Consider the following 13,118-nt stretch of genomic DNA (forward strand, 5'->3'; position numbering starts at 1 on the left):
ACAAGGGCAATTATGGAAGGCCAAGCCAGCCACATGCCATGAACAAAAAAATAATTTAAATAAGTTCCATTGTGGAAGATGTATTTAAAGAGTGAGTGGAAAACAGGTGAGGTGATTGTTGGAGTAATGGAAAAATTGCCCACTGCAGGAGTTCATAATATAGCTGAGTCACAGATGTGGGTAATTCCTATGGTAGTTGAGCAGCCTGTAGAGGTGCTTTCAACAGAAGTGTTACAGAAGAAGCATCCTGGATTGTTTCCAGATTGTGCGGTAACTAGAAACAGGAAGAAGAGGAAGTTAAAAGGCAGGGAAAAGGTGTTGAAGTTCAATTAGCTGACAATGGGCAGAATTTTGCCCTTGTTGGGTGGGCTCGGCATGGGAAGCCGCTTGCCGCCTGCAATAGGGGCAAGAACGCAATTTCATTCTGGTGGGCCAATTAAAATAAAGTATGCCGCAGCACTCAGCGCTGGGAGGTGGGGAGAGAGGAGAGCGAGCAAGGAACTTCACGCATGCACACAGGTGCACACTGGAAAAGCTACCCGAGGCACAGAGCTGCCTCAGGGAGATGAAAAGTTTGAAAAAGATTTTAAAAATGTTCTATAACATGCCTCCTCATGTGGCTCTGTCACATGAGCAGGGGCATGTTATAAATGAAATGTAAATTTTTAAATTTTATTTGATGTTGGAAAACTCATCCTGCCCGTGGATGAGGTTTCCTAAGAAGTGCAAAGGCCATGCGGCCTTTTCATCTGCCCACCAACCGTAAGGCTGGATGGGCATTGAAAAATTTAACTCAATGATATTTTTAATGGCTTTAATAGGCCTCTTAATTGTTGGTGTGCACGTTGCCAATTCCTGCGTGCGCCTGTCGACTGAAATATCAGGTATCTGTGCATTGATGTCGAGATGGTCGCGCGACATCATCGCGTGTCAATTTATGCTTGAGCAGGTCAGGCGTGTGCCTGACCCGCCAAGGTAAAAATTCTACCCACTGTCTTTGATAAGATTGCTCAGGAAGAAAGAATGGAAGAGAATGCAGCTGAGGTGTTTAGCTCAAGGCAGTTGGTAGAGTTACAAAGGATCCACAAATAAAACAGTTACATCAAACAGCTTACTTAGAAACAGAGGCAGAATGTGTTCCAGGATGTTATTACCTTAAGGGTAATGTGTTAATGAGAAAGTGGCGACAACCTCAGGTTTCAGCAGATGAAGAATGGATGGAAGTGCATCAGATTGTTATACCATCTAGATATAGAAACGACATACTGAGAATAGGTCATGAAATTCCAATGGGGGGGCATTTAGGAATTAAGAAAACACAGGTAAAAATACAAAAACATTTTTCTTGGCCTGGATTGCATAGAGATGTAGTAAAATTCTGTAGAACATGTCACACATGTCAGGTGATAGTGAAACCATAAGCAGTGATTAAGCTGGCACCTTTCATTCTAATTCCAGCATTTGAAGAACCTTTTGACGTGGTCATGATTGATGGTATAGGACCCCTCCCTAAGACTAAAAGTGGAAATCAGTACTTGCTGACGATAACAGATGTGTCTACAAGGTTTCCTGAAACAATACCTTTGAGAATTATTACAACAAAAAGAATTATGGAAGAGTTGACTAAATATTTTACAAGATATGGTTTACCAAAAGAAATACGAGGTCAGGGTTCACATTTCATGTCACAGCTGTTTAAGGAAGTAATAGACTGTTTTATCCTCAAACTGTTCAAGGCAACAGTTTACCAACCTGAATCACAAGGGGTTTTGGAAAGATGGCATCAAACTTTAAAAACAATGATGAGGGCGTATAGTCAGGACTATCCACAGGATTGGGGTGGGGGAATTCCACTCTTGTTATTTGCAATTAAGGATGCTTCTAATGCATCGACTAGATTTAGTCCTTTTGAATTAGTCTATGGTCATGAGGTAAGGGGGGCCACTGAAATTGATTTATGAGAAATTGCTGGGTAAAAATTCAGAAACTACTCTCCTGGATTATGTATCAAGCTTCAGAGAAAGTTTGGACAGAGCATGTAATTTAACTAGGGAACATTAAAAGATACCACAGCAAGTGATGAAAGTGAAGGCAGACAGGAAAGCTACAGCTCGTGGTTTTGTTGCTGGGGAAAAAGTGTTAGTTTTGTTACCAGTATTGGGTGACTCATTTTGTTACCAGTATTGGGTGACTTGTTAAACGCAAGGTTGAGTGGGCCTTAAAAGATTGAAAAGAAATTCGGTGAAGTCAATTATTTAATAAATATTCCATACAGAAGAAAGCAGAGGGTGTGTCATGTAAATATGTTTAAAAAGTATTTTGACAGGGAAATGGACCAAAAGGAGGTATTAGTTGTGGTAGGTAAGGAGAAAGGAGGTAGAAATGCAGGATATTGAAATTGATTTTCCTCTAATCAAATTGGATAATGAGGAGGTACTTAAAAATTTAAATGTAATATTGAGTCACCTTCCAGACGCGTGTCAAAGTGATTTGGAGAAGCTATTGCAATCGCACAATGCAATTGTGGGAATAAGCTGGGGAGGACAGATTTAGCTACTCATGATGCAAGTGCAAAAGGTTCATCTTCAAAGAGGCAACATTCTAATAGATTAAATACAGCAAATTTATCACAAGTACAGAAAGAAATTGAATTTGTGCTTCAAAATCATATAATTGAGACTAGTTGCAGTAACTGGAGTTCGCCTATTGTGATGGTACTGAAACCTGATGGAACCCAAAGGCTGAGTGTGGACAATCTAAAGGTGAACGCAGTGACAAAAATGGATTCATATTCTATACCATAATTGGAAGATTGCACTTGCTGAGAGTATATTGGCATGTACTATTATCGGACAGAGCAAAGGAGATATTGGCTTTTGTGATGCCAGATGGCCTGTATCAGCTGAAAGTCATGCCATTTTGGAATGAGAAATGCAGCAGCAACATTTCAAAGACTGACAAAGTAATTGCAGGACTGAGCAATTGTGCTGTTTATACGGACGACTTGATAGTTTTCAGTCAAAAGTGGGAGGAACATTTACAACATCTGGAAGAATTATTTAGTCAACTACAAGAAGCTAATTTGGTGATGAACTTGGCTAAAAACATATTTGCAAAAGCGCAAGCTACATATCTGGGCCATAGCAGTGGACATAGTAAGGTGGCTCTGAGAGATGTGAAACTCAAAGCTATCGTGGATTTCCTCATGCCCAGAACAAAACGAGAAGTTGGTCATTGATGCAAGGGATACAGGCTTTGGGGCTGTACTGTTGCAAGAAAATGAAACTGGAATTGAGAAACTGATAGGGTATTTTTCACGAAAATGAATGTACAACAAAGAAGAAATTCAACAAGTGAAAAGGAGACTCTGGTTCTGGTTGTTGGTATTGCAGCATTTTGAGGTTAACATTGCAAACAATTTGTCAGAAACAGTCATTTATATAGACCACAGTTCTTTAAAATTTCTGGACAGATTTTGAAACCGAAGTGCAAGGCTATTCAGATGGAGTTTATGACTGCAACTATTTAATCTACAGATTATACATGTGGCTAGATGAGAAAATTTAATTGCAGATGCACTGTCGAGAGTTTAAAGCTCAAGGAGAAATTGGACATTTAAAACATGGACAATGGACTGGACACTGGTCTGAAATGACTTGTATTGATTGCAAGGATTTTTATATATATGTTAATGCATACATCTGGTAATGTAATAGTGTGTAGAAACAAAAATAGAAAATGCTGGAAAAAGTCAGCAAGTCTGACAGCATTTGTGGAGAGAAAAACAGAGTTAATGTTTTGAGTTTGTATGACTTCTTCAGAGGTAAAGAGAAGTAAAAATGTGATCAAATTTATACTGTTTAAGGGGGGTGGAGCAGGTGAAGTTGGATAGAAGGGCAGCGATGGGAGAGGGCAAAGGAGAGATTGACAAAGATGTAATGAACAAAAGGACAAATGGAGTGTTAATGGTAGTGGTAAGGGCTAAAGGAGTTCCCGATAGTGGCATTAAGGTAAGAAAGCAGAATGTGATAATAGCAGGACAAGGGTAAACACTCTGAAAAGAACAATATGGACAAGTGGTAGATGGCCCTTTTGAGAGGGTGGTAGGGTAGAGGGAAGAGGCAGTGGTGGGGAAAAAAGATCGAAAATAGGATAAAATGTGGGATGAAACAATGAATAAATGAATAAAAATGAAAATAAATAAGTGGATAAAAAATAAAAAAGAATATTGGAAAAAGGGGTAAAAGGGGTGAGGATAGAGGAGAGTGTTCATGGTCTGGAGTTGTTGCACTCAATGTTAAGTCCAGAAGGCTGTAAAGTCCCTAATCGGAATATGACGTGCTGTTCTTCCAGTTTGCGTTGGGCTTCGCTGGAACGTTGCAGCAAGCCAAGGACGGATATGTGGGAATGAGAGCAAGATGGTCTGTTGAAATGGCAAGTGACAGGAAGGTCTGGGTCATACTTGCAGACAGACCGAAGGTGTTCCGTAAAGCAGTCACTCAGTCTGCATTTGATCTCTCCAATGTAGAGGAGACGGCACTGGGAGCAGGTTAATGAGAATACTGGCAACATGAAAAGATTTACATTATAAGAAACGTAAAGTTCTAAAGACATAAGAAACAATGGAATTTACATATTAAAAAGGATGAAACATATATCAAGGAAAATGAGGCTGTGTCAGAGCAAGGCAATGTAAGATCTAACAAAAGTGTCTGAAGTCGTCTCCAAGATGTATTTGTGCATTAAGCCTCCTGTCTACAGAAACCAAAGCTGGAAAAAGACATTTTGAATTCCACTGCCCAGGGTATTGTGTTAATTTGCTGGATCCATTTAAAATCTAAGCTATCTATTTTTGGACCGTTGTCTTAAAGGGGCTGTAACTGGGGGTCAGGTTAACAGGAATTTTAGAAGTTGTTATAGCAGTAATTTGTAGTTATATGTATGTACTTGATATCTTCTCTATTGTTAATAAATATTTTAATATTAATTTTTTAAAAATGTCTGAAGTCTTGGTGGACTTATCACTTCTGAATTCAGGGTATGCACCCTCAAAATAAATACAAATTGCAAAACCATTGTGATGGCACGGTCAAGTTTCCCTCAGGAATTTGATCCTCCCGGCACACATCTGCCCCGTCATAACAACATGATGCCCTGCAGAAACTCACCACGCCTCCTTAGGCAGCACCTCCCAAAACCACGGCCTCTCCCATCTAGAAGGACAAGGGCAGCAGATACATGGGGACATCACCAACTGGAAGTTCCCCTCCAAGTCACTCACCATCCTGGCTTGGAAATATTTCACTGTTCCTTCACTGTCGCTGGGTCAAAATCCTGGAACTCCCTCTCGAACCGCACAGTACAGTGTACCTGCATCACATGGACTGCAGCAGTTCAAGCAGGCCACCTTCTCAAGGGCAATTAGGGATGGGCCACAAATGCTGGCCTAGCCAGCAATGCTCATATCCCATGAGCAAATAAAAAAAGTTGAGTGGCTTGCTAGGCCATTTAGGAATCAACCACATTACTGTGGACCTGGAGTCAGGTCTAGGCCAGAACAGATAAGGATGGCAGATTTCCTTCCCTAAAGGACGTTAATGAATCAGATGGGTTTTTACAGCAATCAATAGTAGTTTCATGATCACCATTACTGAGGCTAGCTTTAAATTCTTCAGATTATATTAATTGATTTTAAAATTCCTCAGCTGCTGTGATAGGAAATGTCCCAGGGCATTAGCCTGGGCCTCTGGATTACAGGTTCAGTGAGATTACCACTACTCTATCATGTCCCCTTAAATTGACAACAAAGTCTTTATTCATAGAAACATTACGATGCAGGAAGTGGCCATTCAGCCCATCATGTCTGCACCGGCCAAAAAGAGAAAAAAGAAACTAGCCGCTCATTTTAATCCCACTTTCCAGCACCTGGTCCATAGATTTGCAGGTTACAGCACTTCAGATGAAGATTCAGGTACCTTTTAAATGAGTTGAATGTTTCAGCCTCAACCACCAACTTAGGCAGTAAATTCCAGCTGGTCACCACCCTCTGGGTAAAAAAGTGTTTACCTCATGTCCCCTCTAATCCTTCTACCAATCACCTTAAATCTGCACCCCCTAATAATTGACCCCTCAGCTTGGGAAAATAAGTCTTTCTTGTCTACTCTACCTAGGCCCCTCAAAATTTTGTACACCTCAGTTAGGTCACCCTTTAGCTTCCTCTAGTCTAAGGAAAACAACCCGAGCCTATCCGCTCTTTCCTCATAGCTGCAATTTTCAAGCCCTGGCAACATTTTTGTAATCTCTTCTGTGCTCTCTTCAGAGCAATTATGTCCTTCCTGTAATGAGGTGACCAGAAGTGTACACAAAATTCCAACTGTGCCCTAGCTAGTGTTCTATACGGTTTCATCATTACATTCTTGCTTTTGTATTCAGTGCCTTGCCCAATAAAGGGGAGCAATCCATATACTTTCTTGACCTCCTTGCCATCTGTCCTGCCACCGTCAGGGACCTGTGGTCAGCACCAAGGTCTCTCACTTTCTCAATTCCTCTGAATAACTTTCCGTTTACTGAGTATTCCCTTGCTTTGTTTGCCCTCCCCAAACGCATTGCCTCACACTTTCTGGATTGAATTCCATTTGCCACTTCTCCACCCACTCAACCAAACCATTGATATCATTCCGGAATCGACAGCTACCCTCTTCACTATCAGCTACACACCCAATTTTTGTGTCATCTGCAAATTTCCCAATTATACCTCCCACATTTAAATCTAAATCATTAATATATGCAACAGACAGCAAGGTCCCCAATACTGAGCCCTGTGGAACACCACTGGAAACTGATTTCCATTCACAAAAACATCCATCGACCATTACCCTTTGTTTCCTGTCACTGAGCCAATTTTGGATCACCCATCTTCCCCTGTATCCCATGACATCTCACTTGCCTGACCAGTCTGCCATGTAGGATCTTGTCAAATGCCTCCTGAAATCTATATACACAACATCCACAGTACTGCCCTCAACAATCCTCCTTGTTGCTTCCTCAAAAAATGCTATTAAGTTAGTAAGACATGATCTTCCTCTAACAAAACCATGTTGACTATCCCTAATCAATCCAGGCCTTTCTAGACAGTTTATCCTGCCTCTCAGAATTGTTTCCAATAATTTGCCCATCCGGCCTATAATGTTCTGGCCTATCCCTCGCATTCTTTTTAAATAATGGTACAAAGTTCGCAGGCCTCAAATCCTCTGGTACTCACCTTTATCTACTGAAGGTTGGAAAATGATCCTCAGAGCATCTCCTTTTTCCTCACTGGCTTCCTTCAACAACCTTGGATACAATCCATCTGGCCCTGGTGACTTATCCACCTTTATGGATGCCAGCCCCTCTAGTAATTCCTCTCACTATGCATATTGTATCTAATATTTCAAACTCCTCTAACTAGAATGCCTGCATGATCCCTCCCCTTAGAGAAGAGAGAGACAAAGTACTCATTGAGAACCCTGCCCACACCTTCTGCATCAATCCACAAGTTAGCATGTATATCTCTGATAGGCCCTACCTTTTCCTCAGTTATTCTCTTGCTCTTAATGTACTGGTAAAACATTTTAGGATTTTCTTTGATTTTACCTGCTAATACTTTTTCAGATCCTCTCTTTGCTTTCCTAATTTCCATTTTTACTTCAACCCTGTACTTTCTATACTCGAGACTTTCTATGTAAAGAAAATGCATAGTTGTCAGATGAAGCTTACTTTTGGTGACAGAGTTGCTATATGAATTTTTCTCAATTCAGCTTGTAAACTGAGCTCAATCCTTTACTCTAGTTTTTGAATCATAGAACAACCAGGCAGATGCTGTGATTCAGAGCACAAAGTAATGTCATTTCTTCCTGGATCACAAACAGCTGGAGATGGTGGATAATTGTACCCAGCTGACTTTTGAACTAGCTCCCAAAAATTATGGACATTTGGGTAACCCTAGAGTGAACATGCTGCTCTTTAAATATCTTGAAAGAGAAACCAAATTAAATGTATCTTAATGTGCTTTGCTGCTGCTGACAAAGAATAATTAGTGTGAAACTTGTGCAATGAAATGCTCTTACCTAAATGCTACAGGATTGGTCCTGCCAAGCCCCAGCACCAAAGATTCTGTAATTTCCATGCTCTCAGAGCGCATCATTGGAACTATAAACTTGAATAATGAGGACGGGGATGGAATGCCAATTATCTGAAATTACAAAGTAATTAATCACAAATTATTCATGTTAGCACAAAGTTCATATCTTTAGAATTTCATGTTACCTATTCTACTAGTTACTACTGGAAATGTCAAATTGACTCAGTTGGTAGCACTCTTGTTTGAGTCAGAAGATTGTGGGTTCAAACTTCACTATAGTCATGACCTCAAATAAGTAGTTTAGTTTATGGAGTGTTGTATTGTTGAAGGTACCATCTTTTGGATGAGATGTTAAACTAAGGCCACAAATACCTGCTCAAGTGAGCACGAAGGAACACATGGACATAAGAAAGATGAGCATTGCTTTTTCCTGATGTTCTGGCTTACATTCATCACCTACACCCCACCACCCCCTCAGCCAATACAGATTTGCTTATTCCAGGATCTCCTTGTATCTATATCAGCTACCATGTTTCAAAAAATAATTCTGGATAAGGAAGGGAATTGTCCATTTTGATTCAGCTTTCAGAAGGAACACAGATTGCCAAAATCAGTTATTTACAATTAATTAGAGGCCTTTTGCTAGCACTAATCCACATAGAAGACTATGCCGTATGATGATCATTCTTTGTTTGAAGATTGTCTTGCCAGCCATCCTAAATTTACCTCAAACTATTGTGAACCTGTGGTCCCTTGTCCTATTCTCAGTTTGATTCTAGAAATATCTGTTCATTCTCTTTGTTATTTTTACATAACAATGGCTGCACTTTAAAAAGTGATTCAATTGTTGAAAAGCACTTTGGCAAGTTCTTATTTGTCTATATTTGCGATCCAGTGGGTCTATGTGGTAGTCAGCAAGTCTTCTGTCTGCAACATCCCATTCATAACACTCACACAAACCTTACACATTCTCCTAACACTAGATTCAAATGATTCAAAGTAGAATTTCAATCTAAATATGAAATTGAAGTTGAAGCAAATGTTCATCCCTGCATTGTTTATTGCAAATTTTAATGCCTTTTCTATCCACTTCCATTTTTAGTTCAAGGAATAAGAAAGTAATCTGCTGACATCAAATACATCAGGCCTAAGCAAGCTACAGCTCAAACAGTTCTTCTGCCCTAACTTGCTGGAAGTGAGACTTGATAATTGTGTAATAAGGTCAACAAGTCATCTGAAATCTTAGTGACGGGCAGGACCGACAACGTATCTCCTTGAGAAATGGAATTGAGAAAGAAAATGAGGAACAATGGAGAAGGAAATAGGATAAATTAGAGTCAAATCAGGTACAAAAAGAGAAATAAAGAAAGATTTGATTAACAGAGAAAAAAGAGCAGCATGTCATTCAGCAACACCGTGTCGGCAAATACGTGGAAATGGGACAAGGCTTACAGCAGACAGCAAATCAAAGTTTCTTTACTCAGCAAACAGGAATAACAAAAATGAAAACAGAAATTGCTGGAAAAACTCAGCAGGTCTGGCAGCATCAGTGGAGAGAGAAACAGAGTTACCGTTTTAAGTCTGGCTTTTTCTAGCATTTTCTCTTTTTATTTCAGATTTCCAGCATCTGCAGTATTTTGCTTTTAGGAATAACAAAACTATGGTTACAACAGTTTACTTAAAAAGAATCTTTACAGCTGCTGCAAACGAAACTCAACAACTTCTCCCAATAAAAGTAGCGATTTCTCCAGCAAAATTCAGTGTGTGGAAGATAGTTACATAATACGAACAAGTGAAAAGGGCACACAGTGAAGCACTGTTCCCACACAAAATGCAGATGATTAGGTAATTCTCCCAACAATCGCATCGAGAGCCCATAAGGCTCTGTGACTGGGATTGATTCTACACGCATAATTACCTCCACCACTGTAGGTGGATGGAGATAATGTTTTCACTCCTGTTAGTCTGTTTGCAAACAATATGCCTTTGTATCTAATGGACTTCAATGAAACTTGGTACACATGGTAGAGCACGTGCCTCTGCCACATTGACTTCACATTATTAAGTTAGGCACCTTTTCCTTGAGGTGTTTCCCTGCCTGATGAATGCTTTGTTACTGTTGAAAACAGAAATCTATTTATTTCAGAGTTTCCATCTCACTGAGGAGGCTTCAGGCCAATCCATATCCAACAACCTGCCCTGAAAACTCTGCTCACACTGTGACAGCTGTGACAAATTCCACCACAGCAGTTGAGAGAATCCACAACATTCTAAAACAATCAGCATTCCAAACAAAATAACCCACAACATTCTAAACATAAGTCATTTCGCCCTGTCCCCAATGTTAACAAATCCTTTAAAAAGCTCCAGGATCCAGATCTGCATCTCAGCCAAAAACTAATCAGTTCTTACTTGGGCAATACCCTGTGTACCAAGTTTCATTGAAGTCCATTAGATACAAAGGCATATTGTTTGCAAACAGACTAACAGGAGTGAAAACATTACCTCCATCCACCTACAGTGGTGGAGGTAACTATGTGTGTAGAATCAATCCCAGTCACAGAGCCTTACGGGCTCTTGATGCGATTGGTGGGAGAATTACCTAATCATCTGCATTTTGGCTGGGAATAGTGCTTCACTGTATGCAGCCATCAATTATGAGCCCTAATTTTCTGCAGTGAGTTTACAGAGAAATACAAGAATTACAGAGTAGCTACAATGGGGAACTTTAATTATCTGAATATAGACAGGGCTAGTGGTAGCGCAAAGGGCAGAGAGGCGCAACAGTTCCTAGGGTATGTTCAGGAAAATTTTCTACAGCGTATGTTTCTCCAGTCTGAGAAAGGAAGCACGACTTGACCTGGTTCTTAGGAATGAGGTGGGCCAAGTGGATCAGATGTCATTAGAGGAACACTTAAGGGACAGTGATCATTGCAGCATAAGGTTGAGGATGACAATGGAAAGGACAAAGAATAATCGAGAGTAAGAATAATTAATGGGGGAAGGCTAATTTCAATGGGGTAAGAATGGTTCTGGGTCAGATATATTTAAATCAAAGGTTGACAGGCAAAACAGGAAGTGAACAATGGCTACCACTGAAGAGGAGATAGTTCATGCATAGTCAAGGTATGTTCCCGCTAAGGGGAAAGGTGGGATGAACAAATCCAGAGCTCCCTGGATGATGAAAGATAGAGATTAAGAAGAAGAAAAAGTGTGCTTATGGCAGATGTCAGGTGAATATACAACCGAAAACCAGGCTGAATATAGAAGGTTCAGAGGGGAAGTGAAGAAGCAAATAAGAAATGCAAAGACAGTTTGAAAAGAGTCTTGCAGCTAACATAAAAGGGAATCCAAAAGTCTTCCATAGGCATATAAATTGCAAAAGGGTATAAAAGCAGGAGTGGGGACAATGAGGTGCCAAAAGGAGATTTAGGTATGGAGGCAAGAGACTTTGTATCTGTCTTTACCAAGGAAGATGCTACCCAGGTGGTGGTGAAAGAGGAGGCAACTTGAAGGGTTTAAAACTGATTTGGAGATGCTATTGGATAGGCTGTCTATGCCTTAAGTTGATAAAGCACCAGGATTGGATGAGATGCATCCAGGGATACTTAGGGAAGTGAGAGTGGAAATCATGGAGGCACTGGCCATAATTTTCCAGTCTTCTTTAGACCCGGGGTGGACCCAAAGACAGTGAAGGAACAGCAACATTGTTCCAGGTCAGGATGGTGAGTGGCTTGGAGGGGAACATGTAGGTGGTGATATTCCTATGCATCTGCTGCCCTTGTCCTTCTAGGTGGTGGAGACAGAGGGTTTGGAAGGTGCTGTTGAAGCAGTCTCAGTGAGTTGCTGCACCGCATCTTGTAGATGGTACACAGTGCTGCCACTATGCATCAGTGTTGGAGGGAGTGAATGTTGAAGGTGACAGATAGGGTCCCAATCAAGCGGGCTGCTTTGTCTTGTCGAGATTCTTGAGTGTTGTTGGTGTTGCACTCATCCAGGCAAGTGTAGAGCATTCCATCGTACTCCTAATTGTGCATTGTAGATGGTGGACAGGCTTTGAAGAGTCAGGAGATGAGTTACTCTCTCTGCAGAATTCCCAGCCTCTGACCTGCTCCTGTAGCCACAGTATTTATATGGCTGGTCCAGTTTAGTTTCTGGTCAATGGTGACTCCCAGGATGTTGATAGTGAGGTATTCAGCGATCATAATGCCATTGAATGGCAAGAGTAGTGGTTGGATTCTCTCATGTTGGAGATCATGGTCTGGCACTTGTGTGGCGCAAATGCTATTTGCTACTTATCAGCCTAGGACTGAACATTATCCAGGTCTTGCTGCAAATGGATACGGACAGCTTCAATATCTGAGTCGTCGTGAATGATGCTGAACATTGTGCAATCATCAGCGAACATCCCCACTTCTGCCTTATAATGCAGGGAAGGTCATTGATGAAGCAGCTGAAGAAGATTTGGCCTAGGCCAATGCCATGAGATCCTCATGCAGTGATGTTGTGGAACTGAGATGATTGATTTCCAACAACCACACCTATCTTCCCTTGTGCTGGATATGACTCCAGCCAGTGGAGAGTTTTCCCTGATTCCCACCGACTCCAGTTCCGCTAGGGCACCTTGATGTCATACTCGGTCAAATGCTGCCTTGACGTCAAGGGCAGTCATTCTTACCTCACCTCTGAGTGAGAGGAAACAGAGTAGTGGTTAATGGATGCCTTTCATACTCAAAGAAGGTATATAGTGGAGTTCCACAGGGATTGGCTGTAAGACCCTTGCTCTTCCTGATATATATTAATGGCCTAGATCTTGGCGTACAGCACACAATTTTAAAATTTGCAGATGATACAAAACTTGGAAGCATTGAGAACAATGAGGAGGATAATGCAGAACTTCAAAAGTCCATAGACAGGTTGGTGGATTAAATGGGCAGGTGGCAGATCAAATTCAATGTAGAGAAGTGTGAAATGATTCATTTTGGGAGGAAGAATACAG

The 13,118-nt window shown here is 40.9% G+C and overlaps 1 protein-coding gene across 12 annotated transcripts in view; it reads right to left on the minus strand.

Annotated features, from left to right (window-relative positions):
- The window catches only part of fryl (furry homolog, like), a 634,639-nt gene that overhangs the window by 211,170 nt on the left and 410,351 nt on the right, over window positions 1-13,118 (minus strand). For all 12 annotated transcript variants that reach the window (XM_041198439.1, XM_041198448.1, XM_041198467.1 and 9 more), the window contains one exon: window positions 8,106-8,230. In XM_041198439.1, coding sequence (XP_041054373.1) covers window positions 8,106-8,230 — 125 coding nt within the window. The remainder of the gene's footprint in view (window positions 1-8,105; window positions 8,231-13,118) is intronic.

The sequence above is a fragment of the Carcharodon carcharias genome, chromosome 1 (assembly GCF_017639515.1).
Source record: "Carcharodon carcharias isolate sCarCar2 chromosome 1, sCarCar2.pri, whole genome shotgun sequence".
Classification (NCBI taxonomy): domain Eukaryota; kingdom Metazoa; phylum Chordata; class Chondrichthyes; order Lamniformes; family Lamnidae; genus Carcharodon; species Carcharodon carcharias.